The sequence below is a fragment of the Notolepis coatsorum genome (genome assembly GCF_963971535.1).
Source record: "Notolepis coatsorum genome assembly, chromosome: 5".
Taxonomy (NCBI): Eukaryota; Metazoa; Chordata; class Actinopteri; order Aulopiformes; family Paralepididae; genus Notolepis; species Notolepis coatsorum.
Genome location: NC_140169.1, coordinates 25,209,458 through 25,229,731, shown reverse-complemented (window position 1 = coordinate 25,229,731; position 20,274 = coordinate 25,209,458). Strand labels below are relative to the sequence as shown.

Below are 20,274 nucleotides of genomic sequence, written 5' to 3'. Positions count from 1 at the left end.
GGGCTGAGTCGTCCGCAAACAGGAACAAGTTGCAGTCACAAGCTGACGACATGTCATTTGCATAAATTAGGAACAGTAGCAGTGACCTAGTATGCTTCCTTGTGGAACACCACAGCTCACTGTGAGGGGGGGGGATAGGGTACCGTTTACCTCCACCATCTGCTCTCTCCCCTCCAGGTAGGATTGCATCCAGCTCACTGATAGACTATCAAAACCAATTGCTTTTAGCTTGTCAATCAGAATGGTGTGATTGACAGTGTCGAAGGCCTTTTGTAGGTCCAGCATGACCATGCCGCAGTATTTGCCCACGTCCACTTCTTGTTTGATGTGGTCGTTTAAATAGAGAAGGCATGTGTCAGTGGAGTGGGATGTTCTGAAGCCAGATTGGAATTCGTAGATTAGATTTTTTTCCGCAAGGTATTTTTTGACCTGTTCGTATAAAAGAATTTCCATGACTTTCGAGATGGAGGTTAGGATAGAAACAGGGCGGTAGTTGCCAGGGTCTAATTTACTGCCTTTTTTGTGCAGGGGTGTTACTATCGCAATTTTGAAGTCCTTGGGGACGTGTCCCTGTTTTATGGAGAGGTTTATTATGTGTGTGAGGTTTATTATGTGTGTGATGACTGGGGTGATGGCGGCTGCTGAGTCTGTTGGAATTTGGAGGTGATGTTGTCATGGCCAGTGGCCTTGTTAGGTTGGAGGGCACTCAGTTTTTTGAGTACCTCATCTGTTGTTACCATTTCCAGTTTGAAGTCGTCTTTGTGGACCCCTAGGTTCTTGTAGTATGCTACTATGTGTTCTACCCCATACTGCCCTGAGTGGGAGGGTAGTTTGTTTACCAGTGTTGTGGCTATGTTTGTGAAGAAACTGTTTAAGTAATTGGCTACATCCAGCTTGTCTGTGATGAGCGTGTTGTCCGTCTTTATGTTTATGTTTGAGAATCTGGTTTTAAGTTTTTTACTGCAGCCTAGTTGGTTATTGAGTCATTTCCAAAGTTCACGTGGTTTGTTTTTGTTTTCCTCGGTTTTGTCATTGATGACATTTTTTTCTGCTGTTTTGATCATGGAGTTTAGATAAATACTTCACCTACAAACATAATACTGTTCTGACAATATGGGACTCGGCACCATATAACCCGCCTTGTTAAGGCGCTCACGATTTTACCTCCGGCTTGGTCAGTCGTCCCTACTAACACAATTGGCAGTGTTAGCGGGTGGGACGCCGGTGGGGTATTATGTGTCTTCGTCGTTGTAAACTGTAACTCCTACTGGTCGGTTGGGGCGCCTGTTCAGCAGGGAGGGGATCTCGGGGAAATGTCTCTAAATCGTCCCCCTGTGCTTGAATACAGTTGGGTTCACAAAAGAAAAATATCTGCTGCATGGCCGGGGCTCGGTTCAGGCTCTGACAGAACCCACATGGGCACCAGTAGGGTCGGGCCTGATCAAAGCTCTACTTCTGGTCATAAGAAGTTATGGAAATGGTAAGAATACTGAAAATGATTATTGCAGCTTTAAAATAATAAAATTACTAAACCAGTGCCAAACTCAATAATTGTCTTATTTTTATAAAAAAAAAGGGAAATAAAATAAAATACCATAGAAACACTGGATCACCAATTCAAAGATTAGAGAAGAGGGCTTGTGACCGGAAGGTCACCGGTTCACTCCCAGACAGGGAAGTGAATGAATAACTCTCTCCCTCAATACTAACCGCTCAAGTGTCCTTGAGCAAGGCACTTAATGCCCTACAGCTAACAGTATTTGTAGTGTTGTACAACTGTGGTTGTACTGGACAGATCCTAGTTAAATAAAGGTTATATATATATATATATATATATATATATATATATATATATATATATATATATATATATATATATATATAATATTAATCAGAGAGCCGTTGTTATCTTGGTAACTCATTTATATCCTCTGACCTGCCTCTGAAAACCAGCATATCCGATCAAAGCACCACTCTGCTCCCAGTATAAATGCATGGATCCTCATGATTTCTGTATTAATTTGGGTGCTGAACATGGTTCTGTCTGGGTGCTGCACATGGTTCTGTCTGGGTGCTGAACATGGTTCTGTCTGGGTGCATCATGGAACTGGTTCCCCCGTGGTGGGAGTCGAGCTTGTTGCAACTATTATTATAAATAATATACATTTTCTTTCAGACTCATAAAGTAAAATATAATACACACACATAGTTAATTGGTGATAACGTTTTGTCTTATTTGTTTTATTTTTCTTTATTGACAATGAAAGTGCAATGCTTGTTCGCCAACAAAACGAATGCAGTTTGTCTTTCAGCACCACGCAAGAGTGGACAGCTCCTGCCAACGTGTTCCAAAACACTGCAGCTGTGCTGAATTGCTTTGATTGCTATTAGAACCAGCTGTGTAATATAGGTGGCGTGCTCTTCGAGCACACAGCATGAAATGAAATGGAAATGAAATGTAATAGGACTTTGAACTGAACTGAACTGAACTGAAAGAATGCAAAGAGACTTTGAATTGAACTGAACTGAACTGAAAGAAAAGGAACTGAACTGAATTAGAATTTGTAACTAATAGAAAATAAAGGACCTTAAGATTTGATTCAAAGAAAAGCAACGATTGGACATTCCTGATTTCATTCTTTGTAACAAAAGCTGGTGCCGAAACCAGGGAGGAACAAAGAAAAGAAGTGCTTTGAAGACAAAGAAGGATCAAGGGAATGTACAGAAATGCCTACAGCAGCGATGTCCAAGACACAACTAAAGAAACTACTTCTGAAAAGAGGTGTGGTAAGGACTGCGATAACAAAATTACTCAATGTGATAGATGAGAAGACAAGAGTGTCATTAGAAGATGTGGACGTGGATTATGAAGAAATGCTGGACATGCTTGTGGAAAAAGAAATTGCATTGAAAGCCTTGAACACAGAAATTGAAGACGGAATTGAGGAAGAGGATTTTGAAGATGAACTTCAGGGTGTACAACGATATGAAGAGGATATATGTGTGCGTAAAACCAAATTGAAAAAGGCTATGAGAAGAAAAGAAGATGACCGTTCATCAGTGTGCTCCAACAAGGGATATGGTTTTGCAGTCAAACTCCCGAGACTGATCATTGATAAATTTAACGGAGAAATTAGCCTATGGCAAACGTTCTGGAGCCAGTACGACATGGCAGTTCATAGAAACCCAGACCTCAGCAAGGCTGACAAGTTTAATTATCTAAAGTCCTATCTCACGGGAAGGGCTGCAAACGCAATCACGGGTCTCGCATTAACCAATGAAAATTATGATGCTGCGATTAAAATGTTGGAAAACAGATTTGGCCGAAAAGATCTTTTAATCAATGCCCATATGAATAAGTTATTGAACTTGACCCCGGTTAAACGTGCAAACGACACAGTCGCCCTACGAAAACTATATGATGAGATCGAAATACAAGTCAGAAGTCTGTCAGCGCTTCAAGTCGTCTCTGAAATGTATGGTAGCTTACTCTGCCCTATCCTAATGAAAATGGTGCCAGAGAGCATAACGCTCGCGTTCAGCCGTCAAAGAGAGGAAGACGACATGTTGGAAGTAGATGGCCTAATGAAATTCCTGAAAAGAGAAGTTGAAAGCCGAGAAAGAACGGCAACCTTGATTGATCTGAACCCACAAATTGACAAACAAAATTATGAGCAAAGACATAGGCCTACCGCAGCCTATAGAGCGTCTACCGCTGCATTATATACGGGAGCGCCACAGAACTGCATATTTTGCAACAAAGCCAACCATATATCCAAATACTGCAAGGAAAATACAGTCGAACAAAGAAGAGAATTCCTTAAAAGACAAGGACGTTGTTTTGTGTGTTTGGGGACAGGACATATGGCCAGAACTTGTAAAGTGCAGGTTTCATGCGAGAAGTGTGGCCGGCGACACCACAAAGTAGTATGCGCTCAACCCCATGATATGCGCCCTTATGAACCAAGACAGCGCGTAGCGCAACAACCCACAAACCTACAAACTGATACTACCGTCGGATATAATTCGGGCAATAATAGCAATGTTTTACTCCAAACAGCAACAGTGTGGTTGGTTGGCCAAAACGCAACCAGGAGTAAATTGACCAGATGCCTGTTGGACGGTGGGAGTCAACGTAGCTTTATAAGGACAGAATTGTCACGCAAACTAAATCTACCGGTAATAGGCTCAGAGGTAATACAATTACACACGTTTGGCAGCCTACAACCAAAACGAGTGCATTGCAATAAAGTACGGGCAAAATTATCCGATGTAAGAAATGGCCAAACAATCGAAATTGAATTACTGGAATCACCACAAGTGTGCACGTCACTAATGAGTGTACCCGGAGAGCCATTACGCACGGAGATGGAAGAAAAAGGAATGCTGTTGGCCGACGTAAAGGTCCACGGAATGGAAAATCAAGACGTGGAAATATTAATCGGATCCGACTACTATTGGAAAGTGGTCTCTGGGAAGATTGAAAGACTACAAGATGGACTAGTGGCAGCCGAGAGCAGCTTCGGATGGCTCATTCAAGGAACGGTAACTACAATGCACGTCAGCACTATAACCAACGTCGGAGTGATGCATGTCAATGTAGATAATAAAACACTGTCTGACCAGTTACGCTTATTTTGGGAGCTAGAATCCCTGGGAATCAACCCTGAACTAGAAACTAAGTTGAGCGCCAATGATGAAATTGCTCTGAAACAATTCAAAGAAACCATTACGCACAACGGAGAACGTTATGAAGTGCAACTACCATGGCGCACAGATAATTTGAAACTGTCATCCAACTACGGAATTGCAGAGAACAGGTTTCAACGTCTGATGAGAAGATTCAAACATGATGGGAAACTCTTCACAAGATACAATGATGTGATCAATGACTACTTGGAGAAGAAAATCATTGAACCAGTCGAAACCAATATCACCGGTAACCCATTGTACTACATGCCACATCATGCTATTGTGAAGGAGGAACGCGCAACGACGAAAGTCAGGGTTGTATTTGATGCATCATCACATGATGAAAATAGTGACTCACTTAATGACTGTCTATTAACTGGGCCCAATTTGAACCCTGATTTATTGAATGTACTATTGAAATTCAGACAACACAAAATTGCTTTCATGTCGGACATTGAAAAGGCCTTCCTACAGATCTCAATAAACCCGACAGATCGAGACGCACTGAGGTTCCTGTGGACAGACAAGACACCTCATACAGAGAATGAAAACGAATATAATGAATGCATAATGAGGATGACAAGGGTTCCATTTGGCGCGACTGCCAGCCCATTCCTGCTGTCAGCAACGATCAGACATCATCTGGAGGGATTGGAGTCAACATACCCCTCTACGGTAAAAGAATTAAGAGAAACTCTTTATGTGGATGATTTCATAAATGGAGCGGATACAGTAGAAGATGCATACAAGTTGTATAATGAATCCAAAATAATCATGGACAAGGCCGCAATGAAGATGTGTAAATGGAAAACTAATTCACCTGAACTACAGAACAAATTACAGGAAACGAAATCGGACCAGAATGCCCCAGTCAAGGTTCTGGGAATGACGTGGAGAACGACATCGGACGATTTCATGTTTGATCTGACAAGTATTCTACGAGAATCAAAGAATACAAAATGCACAAAGAGGACAGTCCTGCAAACAGCCGCCAGGTTATTCGACCCTATCGGGTTCCTGTCACCATTCACGGTGAGGGCCAAACGACTATTCCAGGAAACATGGGAACGAGGCCTAGAGTGGGATGAGGACTTGCCCACCGATTTAAAGTCAAAATGGAAAGAATGGTATGGAGAGTTACAAACTGTCAAGAATATGATAATTCCCAGACCCTACGACACTGGAACCACGAGTTCAATCACAGAGCGACAACTACACGTATTCTGCGATGCCAGTGAAACCGCGTACTGCGCCGTAGGCTATTTACGCACGGTTGGGAATGACGAAAGCACCTGCACGTTAATATGTGCCAAAACAAAGGTAGCCCCTTTGAAGAAGGTGACGCTACCAAGACTGGAGTTATTAGCAGCTCTAATAGGAGCGAGACTTTGTAAATATATATCGGACACCAGAGACACACCGATAAAAGCTTACCTTTGGACAGACTCAACAATCGCACTTCACTGGATAAAGGGCTCCGCCAACCAGTGGAAACCATTCGTTGCAAACAGGATAGTTGAAATCCAAAAGCTTTCCGAGCCAGAAGATTGGCGACACTGTCCTGGTAAAGATAATCCAGCCGATCTAGGCACACGAGGAATATCCGCGGAAAACCTAAAGACTCAGAGCTTATGGTGGAATGGACCACAATGGCTAAGAGACGCGGACCCCCGTCAAATAGAAAAGGAAACCCCCGGGCATAGCCTACAAGAGCCCATTGAGGAGACTGTCAAACAGTACCATGTTGTGACCGAAACGAAAACATACCTAACAGAACCTGCAATTATTCCGCTTGAAAATTACAGTAGGCTAACTACAGTTCTCAGAATTACTGCATGGGTAAACCGATTTGTGCATAACTCGCGCAATAAAAGAAAACGCCAAGGGCCACTGACGGCAGTGGAAATGAACACAGCAGAGTTATACTGGATTGCTGAAACGCAAAAGAGAGCCTTCCCACAAGAAATGAAGGAATTGCAAAAGGGAACGGATATTCACAAGCACTCGAAAATTAAAGATCTAAACCCATTCTTGGATAATGGAGTAATGCGAGTTGGAGGTAGATTGCAAAAATCAAGCCTCAGATATGGACAAAAGCATCCGTTTATTCTACCCACGCATGACTTATTTACAGAACTGGAAATAAAACATGCGCATGAAGAGGTAATGCATAATGGACTTCAGAACACCTTAACACAGCTACGTGAACGTTTCTGGATCCTAAGAGGACGACAAGCAACTAAACGGATTCTAAACAGATGTCTCATTTGCAAAAGGTTTACAACCAAGGCCAGTCAAGAAATAACAGCACCTTTACCTACGGACAGGACAAATGAAGCTGCACCATTTGAAGTGACTGGAGTTGACTTTGCAGGGCCGTTGTACGTCAGACCTAACCACAAAAAGGCCTACATTGCTTTATTCACGTGCGCAGTAACCAGAGCTGTTCACTTAGAATTAGTGTCAGACTTGACGACACCTAACTTTCTTTTGGCCTTCAGAAGGTTTATTGCAAGAAGAGGCATTTGCTCAACAATTTATTCAGACAATGCACAGACATTTAAAAGGGCATCACAGGACTTGAACGAAATATGGAAATCAATGAAATCCAACCAAGTGAAGGACTTCTTTGCAGAAAAACGGATAAACTGGAAGTTTATTGTGGAAAGAGCTGCATGGTGGGGTGGTATATGGGAGCGTATGGTGCGTTCAGTCAAGACCAGCCTCAAAAGAATTGTGGGAAAAGCATTTCTGAGCTTCGAGGAACTGCAGACCTTTCTGACTGAAGTGGAGGCAGTGATCAATTCAAGACCACTCACTTATGTGGACCACGAAAGCGAGGTGGCACCTCTAACCCCAGCTCACTTCCTGGTAGGAAACCGACTGACGACACTACCACCACAGACTGTAAAAGAGTCAAACATACAACAAGGAACTCGAAAGGACATGAACAAGAGATGGCGATACAGAGAACGTCTCGTCAATGGATACTGGAATCGGTGGAGAAGTGAATACCTGATGGAATTGAGATCTGCTCACGCATCCTCCACAAAGAAAACAACACCACTGAAGGAAGGTGATGTGGTACTGGTGAACGAACACATGTTGCCAAGACAACTCTGGAAAATGGGTAGGATACATGAAGTATTCCCAGGTCGTGATGGCAAAACTAGAAGTTGCTCAATACAGTTACCAGGAAGGAAAATGATCAGACGGCCAATACAGTTATTGTATGGGCCGGAGTTTGTTGCAACTATTATTATAAATAATATACATTTTCTTTCAGACTCATAAAGTAAAATATAATACACACACATAGTTAATTGGTGATAACGTTTTGTCTTATTTGTTTTATTTTTCTTTATTGACAATGAAAGTGCAATGCTTGTTCGCCAACAAAACTAATGCAGTTTGTCTTTCAGCACCACGCAAGAGTGGACAGCTCCTGCCAACGTGTTCCAAAACAAAAACACTGCAGCTGTGCTGAATTGCTTTGATTGCTATTAGAACCAGCTGTGTAATATAGGTGGCGTGCTCTTCGAGCACACAGCATGAAATGAAATGGAAATGAAATGTAATAGGACTTTGAACTGAACTGAACTGAACTGAAAGAATGCAAAGAGACTTTGAATTGAACTGAACTGAACTGAAAGAAAAGGAACTGAATTAGAATTTGTAACTAATAGAAAATAAAGGACCTTAAGATTTGATTCAAAGAAAAGCAACGATTGGACATTCCTGATTTCATTCTTTGTAACAGAGCTACCTAGACTTGAGGTGATGGCAGAGAGGGGGATGATAAGGAAGCTGGCTGCCATCATGGAGAACCCCTACCACCCCCTCTACGACGAGCTAGTCAAGATGAGAAGCTCGTTCAGCCACAGACTCATTCCCCCCCGACACTCAACTAACCGCCTCGGACAGTCCTTCATACCAGCGGCCATCAGGCTCCACAACAGTGGGCAGCGACTAGCAGCCTCCAGGCTCCACAACAGGGGGCAGCGACTGCTACCAGACATTGACCTGGGACTTATAGGAACCCAAGGAGGACAACCTACACTACCTTAGGCTTACTGCACCTTATGTGGATACTGTGATACTGTGATACTGTGAATAATGTATATTTCAGTGCATACTGTGATACTGTGAATAATGTATACTCAGTAGATAGTAAATTATAACACTACCTTATGCATACTGCACCTTATGTGACACTGTGAATAATGTGAATATTTTCTTCAGCTAGTTAGATAGTAAATTATATTGACCAAATTGACCAAATTGTTTACACTGCCTGTGTTGTTTTTTACTACCTGTACCCCCCCTTCCCCCCATGCTGCTATGATGCCTGAATTTCCCCAAGGGGATCAATAAAGGAATATCTTATCTTATCTTATCTTATCTTACTCTGTACTCTGTTCTCAAAACCCAACCCTAACACTCACTGACTGACTGACTGACTGACTGACTGACTGACTGACTGACTGACTGGATCACGTCCTTCCCCTCCTAGCCTCTCCCCCGGATGTCTCCTGTCCTTGTTGCTAGGAGGGAGACAGTTCAGCAGTCATGCCGTGCCTCTCTGTACATTGTTGTGTTAAAAGCTTTTTTGGCTCTTGAACTCTGCTCTGCCCTGTGGACCACTGATGATCTTGGCATGAATGAAACGTTTTGGAACATTGCCCTCTGAGCCAATGTTGTCACATTGAGTTGTACTGTGTACACACACACACACACACACACACACACACCACACAAAGTGCACATGTGTAAACAAATATATATATATATATATTATAATAATAATTAAACTCACACATATACCCTCTCGCATACAAACACACAACATAAACATTTTACACACATTTTAAATCCTTAATTTGAATCCACAGATCACCCCCCAGGTATAAGGTTCAACCTGCTCTTAGTGGAGAAGCCACACTGCCTGGATACCTACTGTACCATAGCTGCATGCTTTTAGGACAGCAGTGTAGGAGGAGCCACACTGCCTGGATACCTACTGTACCATAGCTGCATGCTTTTAGGACAGCTGTGTAGGAGGAGCCACACTGCCTGGATACCTACTGTACCATAGCTGCATGCTTTTAGGACAGCAGTGTAGGAGGAGCCACACTGCCTGGATACCTACTGTACCATAGCTGCATGCTTTTAGGACAGCTGTGTAGGAGGAGCCACACTGCCTGGATACCTACTGTACCATAGCTGCATGCTTTTAGGACAGCTGTGTAGGAGGAGCCACACTGCCTGGATACCTACTGTACCATAGCTGCATGCTTTTAGGACAGCTGTGTAGGAGGAGCCACACTGCCTGGATACCTACTGTACCATAGCTGCATGCTTTTAGGACAGCTGTGTAGGAGGAGCCACACTGCCTGGATACCTACTGTACCATAGCTGCATGCTTTTAGGACAGCTGTGTGTAGGAGCCACACTGCCTGGATACCCACCACAGCTGAAATGTTACAAAATCCTGCAAGCAGTTTGTCCCTTTATTTTGATAGGCCTGCAGTCCTCTGATAGGCCAATAACAGCAGGTTTATGAACACGCCAAAGGCTGGCACATATCAAATGGCCCGGGGCTCACGATGCGCACAGAGCACGACTGTAAATCCGGCAGATAGATTTCATCGGGGCCAGGCCTCATAGCTTATCTAGAAATCCATTTGTGTGTGTGTGTGTGTGTGTGTTTATGAGGTGAGCCTGTGGCCTCTGGGAGATGCTCACTCATTCTGACCCTGTGATTTACAGCCTCTCCACTTACCTCTGCAGCACACAGTCAATTACAGCCTTTACTCTCTGAGCCTCCAGTCTGTCCTCCATGACCACGCACATGCAGACGCACACACACACACACACACACCGAATGAAACCAAAACACGTAACATGCAGACATACACACTACACAAAGTAGCAGCAGTTTAACCCTTTCACTGCCACATGACAAAGTGTTAACCCTTTCACAACCACACTACAGAAGCTTAACCCTTTCACTACCACACTACAGACTGGTAGTGAAAGGGAGGGTTAAGAGATTTTTTTTGCCTCTTTCAAGACTCAATGTGAGAGCAACACACACAGACGCACACTCGGCTGACCTCGCAAAAGGTCACCCATATGGGCAGGCACGTTGGAAGGGGGGGTGCGGCCCATATTAATTTATCACCATTTTAATATTGTGTGTATTGAGCCGTACTGTATTGTAGCCATTCTCCAATCTGTTAAATAAAGTTTTCATTCATTCATTACACTACTGTACATACACAATCATACGTGTAAAACCTACAAGATTGCAGCAGAGTAGATTTTCGAGTGATGACAGACTGTCACAGACTGATTGAATGGCAGGTGAAACAACTAATTGTATTCACCTCCCGTCTCCCGCCCTTCCCACGCGCCACGAACCACTGAGCTACTGTGATACAGTGCTTGCGCAGTCAGTCGATTTTAGCTAGTAGTCAGACTTTGCTAGCACAGAATGTCTCACTTGCAGAAAAGAAAAATATCAAATTTCTTTTCGAAACGTCCCGCCGGTCCCAGTGACAGTCCCACTAAATCTGATAAACGTCATTGAGTGACAGAGACGACAGGTTCAGCCTCAGCATCAGGTATTGAAGAGTTAACTGAGTCTGTTCCCCAGCGATTCCTCAGCGATTGTGAAAAAGTTGGTGTCCAAGAGCGAGAGCGCCTTTATAAAGGAGACAGGCTTTTCCAATTGGAGGAAAGCAATGGAGAAATTACGGGACCATGAGAAATCTTCCATTCATTCAGATGCGAGTCAAAAATGTGCAGCACTGAAAAGTAAGCCAATTAATGCACTGCTTTCCGAAATGATTGCAAAAAAACAAATGACAACGAGGAAAATGCTAGAGCTGCAGTTCAGCTGCATACGATTCCTCGGGCGCCAGGGGCTTCCACTGAGGGGTGATGCAAATAGGGATGGAGTGTTATGGCAGCTGATGATGGAAAGAGTGCGCACCGAGTCTGATCCCGAGTTGAAGAATTGGCTCCAAAAGAGAGACAACTGGATGTCCAACAACATCCAAAACGAAATCTTACAGCTGTTTGCCCATGATATTCAGCGACAAATTAGAGGCAAAGCATCCAAAAGCCCATTCTTTGGCTTGAGCGCTGACGGAACCACTGATGTCACTGGAAAAGAACAATTCTCGTGTAATATACAGTTCGCCGATGACAACTTGAAGCTCAGAACTTCTTTTGGGGTTTTTACAATGCCCCAGACACAACAGCCGAGACGCTGTTTTTTTTGCTGACATTATTTTACGCCTCGACCTGCCCATGGAGAGGCTGATAGGATACTGTTTTGACGGGGCCAGCAACATGTCTGGGGGGTACAGGCTAGACTAAAGGAAATGTGTCCCGACTCTGTTTTTCTCCACTGCGCAAAAATAAAAAATAAAAAATCTCAAAGGCCGCACACCCCCTACCGATTTAAAGTTCCAACGTGCCTGCATATGGGCCGTATCACAGCAGTTGAAAGGCTGCAGTGTTGTTGCGTAACTCTGTGCCGATGACAGGCTGAGCAGTTACAATGGAAGGATGATTATACTGCAGCCTATGAGGCAGGGTGTATACCGTCCTCCACGCCCTGGACCCCTGGCTGAGGCAGGGTGTATACCGTCCTCCACGCCCTGGACCCCTGGCTGAGGCAGGGTGTATACCGTCCTCCACGCCCTGGACCCCTGGCTGAGGCAGGGTGTATACCGCCCTCCACGCCCTGGACCCCTGGCTGAGGCAGGGTGTATACCGTCCTCCACGCCCTGGACCCCTGGCTGAGGCAGGGTGTATACCGTCCTCCACGCCCTGGACACCTGGCTGGATGGTATGGCCTAAAATTTATATCACGGTATAATTTGAAGCGTAGACGGTAACGGTATATATCACGGTATATTCATTTATCTTAAAATGTCTATATAAATGCTTCTGAAGGGGTAAACCACTGGTATGGCAGCTATTACTAGGGATGCCCCGATCGGTATCGGCCGATATTCAGTATAAATATGAGATCGGTGAATTCCGATAATGCTTTATTTTCGCAGATCGATGACACGCTCGAAAAACATGATCCAATTATCAGCGGAGTTCTAGCTTGCTGTCTTCTCTGAGGCACACACAGCTGCTGCTGCACGCCTTGCCCCTCCCCCTCTGCCTCACAGACCCATGTCAACAAATGCTCCGGCAAGAGTCGAGTCGAGTGCAGCTCTTTCAACATAACAAGCATTAAACAAAATGACCCAGTCAACTATTCACTTTAGTTTAATGCATGAGGCGTTGTCTAATGTTATCTAGCTACTGATATCATCAGTTTGGCATTCGTTTTCGCAGTTGTTGTCTATCGTTGGCTAACTAGCGATCGTTGTTCCGTGAGCTAACGTTAGCTCCCTAGCTAACGTTACTGTTTAAAATGACCCAGTCAACTATTCACTTTAGTTTAATACATGAGGCATTGTCTAACGTTATCTAGCTGGCTAGCTACTGATAGTTAGCAAGTGGAGAAAAACTCAGTACAATTAAACACTATGCAAACGTTGAGTGAATCGCCAAGTAACGTTAACGTCATTGCTACTGCTGTGACTAGCTGCTCTAGTCTACCGGTCACAAGGTATAGTGAAAATCCATACCATAGCGCAAATTCATACCGTTTATACCGTATACCGTTTATACCGTCCACCCCTAGCAGGGTGTATACCGTCCTCCACACCCTGGACCCCTGGAGGAGGGAAGGTGCCGAGGCAAGCAGTCTGCTCAGCGAACTGTTTTTAACAGTTCACAGATCTAATGATTGCTGAAGCAATTACAGATAATTGTCTCGGAACGTTGGACGTTAACGCCGCCACTAATAATTGGGACACACGTCGACAAAAGCGATAGTGTCGGAAAGCGCTTGGAATAGATGACATATCGTGTGTAGATAAAGAAAAAAGTGCAGTAGGTTATGCAATGCTGTTCATTCTGCAAAGAAAGATCATCGCTCGATTTAAAAAGAAAATAATTACATCTTCTAACTATAAAGGAGGGAATCTCTGCATGTCTTTTTGTGTGTCTCTGCGGTTGCGATATAACAACAAACTTCATGTTTTGGTCTGTGCATATATCTCGAGAACCGTTCATCCGATTAACTTCACACGTGTCTGTCTGTGGCCACTGTGGCGCGCATATCACAACCGGTTATCCGATCGACTTTGAGCTCGGTGCATGTATTGCTGACAATCCAGGGGAGTGCAGTGTCGAATTTGGTGCCATTTGACCAGATGGTGGCGCTATAACAACAAACCTTACGTTTTGGCCTGCAACTTTTTAACAGAAACTCCTGAGAAACAATATATATTTTCCCCTGGATTCTGTGGGTCCTGACAAATCTATCTACGTAAGCCACGTCCATTCGTGGGACCACAGCCTGAATGAACCACAGACGAAGCTAGGAGCGCTCTATTAATAGTCCTATCGCTGCAGGACTCTGGAGCAGGTCAGGAAATACATCACTGTTCTGTATCCCACCTTCATACTGTCTAGATGGGGAGAAGGTACAATAGGTAGTGGACTGCCCACTCTCTTTTAAAGAGAGAAATGAGCCTGTCTGACTGCGTACCTTGTTGTTCCAGGTTCGAGGTGCTGTGTGTTTATGTGTGTTGTTCGAGGTGCTGTGTGTTTAGAATAGAATAGAATAGAATAGAATAGAATAGAATAGAATAGAATAGAAATACTTTTATTATCCCGTGGGAAATTAGACACTGCAAATCGCTCAACATTTAAACATTTAGACAGGACAGGTCACAAATTAGAATAATAACACAAATCAAATCAAGTTGCCTAGGATAAGAGTAGAGTAAAATAAAATAGGATAAAATGAAATGAAATGATGTATACAGAAATAAATACAGTAAGAATATACTGAGCATACTGAGCATGGGGTAAACAATTTGGTTATAATTATAATTTAAATCTAAATCTAACTAAATGAAATATGAAATATATATTCCAGTATTCAGTGTAACTAGGTGCAGTATGCTTTAGGTAGTGTATTGACCTCCTTGGGTTCCAATAAGACTTAGATCATTTATGTGTACCTCTGAATTCTTGTTCCAGGTTCGAGGTGCTGCGTTTTCTCCTGCTGTGTTACAACTCTGCTGTGGTCTATATGCCCTTGTCGTCTTACCAGGCTGTCTGCAGAATGAGCTCACGGTAGGGGTGACACACACACACGCACACGCACACACACACACACACACACACACACACACACACACACACACACACACACACATACACTCGAGTCATTTTCTTTTTGAATACTGTGGAATTCATTATATGAGTCTGACGCTCATATAATTGCTGTAGTGATGGCCGGTGATTACTTTGGCCGGGCTCTGCATCACTATACAACACTGACACGGTTACTGTCGTTTACCTTTTGTAGGCCATCTCCTGGTTACAGGATGCTTCTATACATTCCACAAGCTAGTTTTGATGAGCGTAATAATAATAATAATAATGCGAGAGCGAGCCTCGCACACACGCACGCTGAAATGGGTTTTGATGAGCGTAATAATAATAATGAGCAGCGTAGAAATAATAATAAACGCTGAAATGGGTTTTGATGAGCGTAATAATAATAATGAGCAGCGTAGAAATAATAATAATGCGAGAGCGAGCCTCGTAGAAATAATAATGCGAGAGCGAGCCTCGCACACACGCACGCTGAAATGGGTATCGTAGAACATGACATATTAGCATGACATCTGATTTATTAATGCCAATACTAAAGATTAGGGACAAACGCACGCAATTGGCACAAGTGTAAATCATGGATTAGTCACTCAGTTTTGACATCGGCTCGCGTAGCTCAACTTGTTCGTCAGCTGGCTGTGGAGCCTATGGTCACAAGTTCAAATCACTCTTAGTTAAATTTTTTCAATTGAAATAACGTATTGTATTGTTTTCATCTCTATATTAACGTGATTCCATCAACACAACATAAATGTTCAAAACACTACTTCATTATTGCTTATCTCTGCACATTTTTTATATTGAGCACAGCATAAGTAGGTAATATGCTCTTGCGCGTGACGCGACTTTGGGCTTCATTATTCAGCCACAGGCAGGAGTTTTTAGATCACAGGCTGGTCATGCATAATCTCGCCCACCAGACTCTTCTACCGAATTGACTAGGTTGCGCAAGTCAATCAATAGATTACACTTTCTGTAGGCCTAACACTCACCTACTCATTCTGTTGTGACACAACATGACATGTTAGGGTTGTCACCTTCCGTGATCATGTTTGAACCAATGTGTAAAAAATCTGTTTTAGATTAGGCTGTAAAAATCTGTTCTATAGGCTATATTTAGTCTAGTTTATTAGACAAAGCATTTAAAAATACTTTGATGAGTCTACATCAATAGCATTAACCATACATTGTCAAGGTTGACAGAATAAAGTCTATATCAACTTATTGCCATCATGGACCAATAACAGAACAGATTGACAGGTGGTGACACAGCACAAGACTGGGCATTTATTTAAAAAAACATACACATACCCTAACCACATAACAGATATTTAAAAGGTAATTAACAGGCATGTTCTGCAACATATATCCACTATTGAACAATGAAAAACTATGAGCTTCAATGTTTTTTTTGCCCCACTAGTGTTCAAAGCCACCGACAAGCTCAGGTGGTAGCAGTATATTGATGCACAGCGTATATTGATGCACGGCGGTAGCGAGTTACTTGATACTGTACAAGCAAAACTGTAAATTGGAATATTGACAACCATACTTGGTAATTTACTGTACATTTACAGGGGCCAGTTTCTAATTGCAGTCCCCCGTAGGTGTTCTTTGAGAGTGGTTTTGAAAGTGGGTAGTGATTCTCATTCCTTTACAGCTTTGGGTAGGGCGTTCCACATTGACGTGGCATAATTGCGAAACGTGTTTAGTCCCTTGTTTGAGCCGAATCTGGGTTTAACATGATTTGTGGAGCTCCCTCTTGTGTTGTGATCGTGGTATTCACTGACCTTTGGGAAGTATTTTGATGTACATGGGTACCTTGGTCGTGTAGTGTATCTTGTAGACCAGGCCCATTGCAAGTTTCTGTACTCTGTCGTATACTCTAAGCCATCCTAGGTTGTCAAAGTGGGCAGGGGTGAGGTGGGTTCTAGGAGTAAGGTCAAGCAGTAGTCTGACCAGTTTGTTTTGAGATGTTTGTAATTTTGTTTTTAGTGCCTTTGAGGTGCTTTGGTACCATGAGGTGCAAGCATAGTTGTAACTGAGGGGTACAATTCCCTGACTGTATTGATAAGTATGGTATCATTAAACCACTACCGTCTTTATGTACATTCCTACTGGCCATACAGTACACAGGTATCTAATGATGAACACTTCCCCACAATGAATCGGTTCCACACAAAGCTGTATTTAAGTATTTATTGCAGCAAAAGGTACATAATATACTTTACTTTACTTCACTTTGAATGCGCTTATAAGGCAAAGGAATGTGCGTAGGCAAATCAATAACGAATGTCCATTCTCATATTACGCAGGAGGTAATCATACAACCTGAATCTTAGGGAATAAGATATTCCTTTATTGATCCCCTTGGGGAAATTCAGGCATCATAGCAGCATGGGGGGGAGGGGGGGAGGGGTACAGGTAGTAAAACAACACAGTATACAGGTAGTAAAAGACAACACAGGCAGTGTAAACAATTTGATCAATATGGTCAATATAATTTACTATCTGACTAGCTGAGGAATATTCACATTATTCACAGTGTCACATGAGGTGCAGTATGCAAGAGGTAGTGTTATAATAATTTACTATCTACTGAGTATACATTAATCAAAGTACCAGGGTAGTCTACTTTGTCCCCCTTGGGTTCCTATAAGTCCCAGGTCAATGTCTGGTAGCAGTCGCTGTCCCCTGTTGTGGGGCCTGGAGGCTGCTAGTCGCTGCCCACTGTTGTGGAGCCTGATGGCCGCTGGTATGAAGGACTGTCCGAGGCGGTTAGTTGAGTGTCGGGGGGGGATGAGTCTGTGGCTGAACGAGCTTCTCATCTTGACTAGCTCGTCGTAGAGGGGGTGGTAGGGGTTCTCCATGATGGCATCCAGCTTCCTTATCATCCCCCTCTCTACCATCACCTCAAGTCTAGGTAGCTCGACTCCCACCACGGAGCTAGCCTTCCTCACCAGCTTGTTGAGCTTGTCTATGGTACACTAGTAATATAGCGGGAGATACTGGAAGGGTCCCCCCGGTTGTAAGCCAGCAAGGGTAGAGGATCTGTCGGTAGTAGAGTCTGGGTCAACGATGATAAGGAGACTCCGAGTACAGGAGACGGTGCAATAAGATCTTGATCCACAGACGAATACAGCTGTTCTCCGTAGCATGTAGCTCCACATGGAAGAAAGCTAGCCGGCCTCAGGCTTCTGAGGGACGGGCTCGACGTGGCTCCTCACAGGGTAAATCCCACACACTTGTGGGTGTCGGCGATTCTCCGCTCCATTAATTACAGGACCAAAAGCAAATATAATCCAGCCGAAAAGGGCTATGCAATCGTCGGTAGGTTATCCAGTGTACATAATCCACACGATCCTCGTCTAGGGCCCCTCGGGTGAAAGCGCCATGATAAGCAGCCCAGCCTGGATAAGCACTCTAGCTGATACGAGGAAAACGTTGGTGATGCTGGTCACTGTAGAACTTTAGCCGCACGATACACTATACACGAATAGACTATTACTGACTTAATAGAATAGGTCGAACTCGACGGTACAGCGTTAAACTCTGACACTTCAGTTATTAATTCGCACGCGGTCTCAATGCTCTATTTGGGGCCAAACAGGCCATACTGCACCGCACGTCGTATCGTAGGTGAGGCTTCAACTTATTGGGTAACTCTCTAAGTGCTTCTGTATTCACCTGCGCCGTATTTATACGCTTAGATGAATAAACTAGTACCAGCTTTATTCCTGTCTCATATCCTTGCGCAATACCGTTCTTGTCCAGGCATGTCCCCGGCGGTGACTTTGAACCTGACTTTGGAGGCATGGCCTTGGCGCCTGTGGACCGCTGTCCAATAGGAGAATGAAATATTATGGTCTGTACTAGGCTAAAGGGATATTCCGTGTATATGTACAAGGAATATACAAGGGATATCAAACGATATACAAATATTATGCAATATATATCAATCAATAAATATATATATTCGGTTTAATCTGATCCTTTGTAACAGCCGCCTCCTAATTAGTCCCACCTAATTAGCTAAGCAGAGACAGATTAACCGCACTGTCCACTACTCAATGTCTGTTGTGAGGGGTAGGGCAGTTCACAAAGTCATGGGGTCATGGTCGTCATCAATAGTATCGGGGAGCCTTGGCAACTCTATTAGCCTCGCCACGGGTCGGGTGTAGATCCGCCCTTGGACGAGCACTTCGGCTGCTCGGACCTTTCCGTCGGCACCGGTGATCACTTTGCTTACGCGGCCAGCCGGCCACATAGCTCGGGGTAGTGACTGGTCGATAATCATGACGACTGTTCCTTCTGTCAAATTGTCTCTCTCTTTCACCCATTTCTGGCGGGTCTGTAGAGACGGTAGATAGTGGAGTAGGAAGCTGTTCCAAAACTGGTCAGCCAATACTTGACTGTACCTCCACATTCTTCGGCCGTTCGCTTCTTCAGGCCTGTACACTGTCTGTGGTAGCGCGGGGTCCAGCCGCCCCATCAAGAGGGTGTTGGGGGTGACTGGGTCGACATCTGCTACATCACTTGAGACGTAACCGAGGGGCTTTGAGTTCAATACTCCCTCGATCTCCGTGAGGACTGTCATTAGGACTTCTTCCGCCACGGTCTGGGCCCCAAGCACGGCGTACAGGGCTGTCTTTATTGAACGTACTTCTCGTTCCCAAGTTCCACCGAAGTGAGGTGCATTCGGGGGATTAAACTGGAAATCAATCTGGGATGGAGCGAGGTGGGTCTTAAGCTCTGGGCCCATAGCTTGGAAGCTCTCTCTCAGCTCTCTTTCTCCGCCTTTGAAGTTTGTCCCGTGATCAGACAATAGTATAGACGGTTTGCCTTTCCGCGCTGTGAATCTTCGGAAGGCCATAAGGAATGAGTCTGTGCTCATGGTTGGAAGGAGTTCTATATGCATCGCTCGGGTGGTCATGCATTTGAATATAATACCCCACCGCTTCTCGGTCCCTCTTCCTTTCTTTACATACAGCGGGCCGAAACAGTCCATACCGGTGGAGTGAAAAGGCTTGTCGCCGAGTCGGAGGCGACAGGGAGGTAGGTCAGCCATCCGGGGTATACTGGGCTGCGCTCGCCATTTACGGCAGTCTAGACAAGTCCGCTGGAAGCGCCGCACTGCTTCTCTCCCTTGCAGTATCCAATAACGACGTCTGATCTCCGCGAAGACTCTCTCTGCCCCGGCGTGATGCACATCCTCGTTGTATTTCTTTATGATCAGCTCTGTGACCTTGTGTCGGCTGTTTAAGACTATCGGGTACTTGACGTCATCCGGTAAGTCTGGAGCTCTCCGCAGACGAC

General features: G+C 44.1%; 1 protein-coding gene across 1 annotated transcript in view; it reads left to right on the top strand.

The window, feature by feature from the left end:
* The window catches only part of LOC311228130 (hyccin 2-like), a gene marked incomplete at its 3' end in the record, with an annotated part of 330,310 nt that overhangs the window by 245,662 nt on the left and 64,374 nt on the right, over positions 1–20,274 (top strand). The window contains 1 exon segment of the mRNA XM_084314043.1: positions 14,818–14,913. Coding sequence (XP_084170169.1) covers positions 14,818–14,913 — 96 coding nt within the window.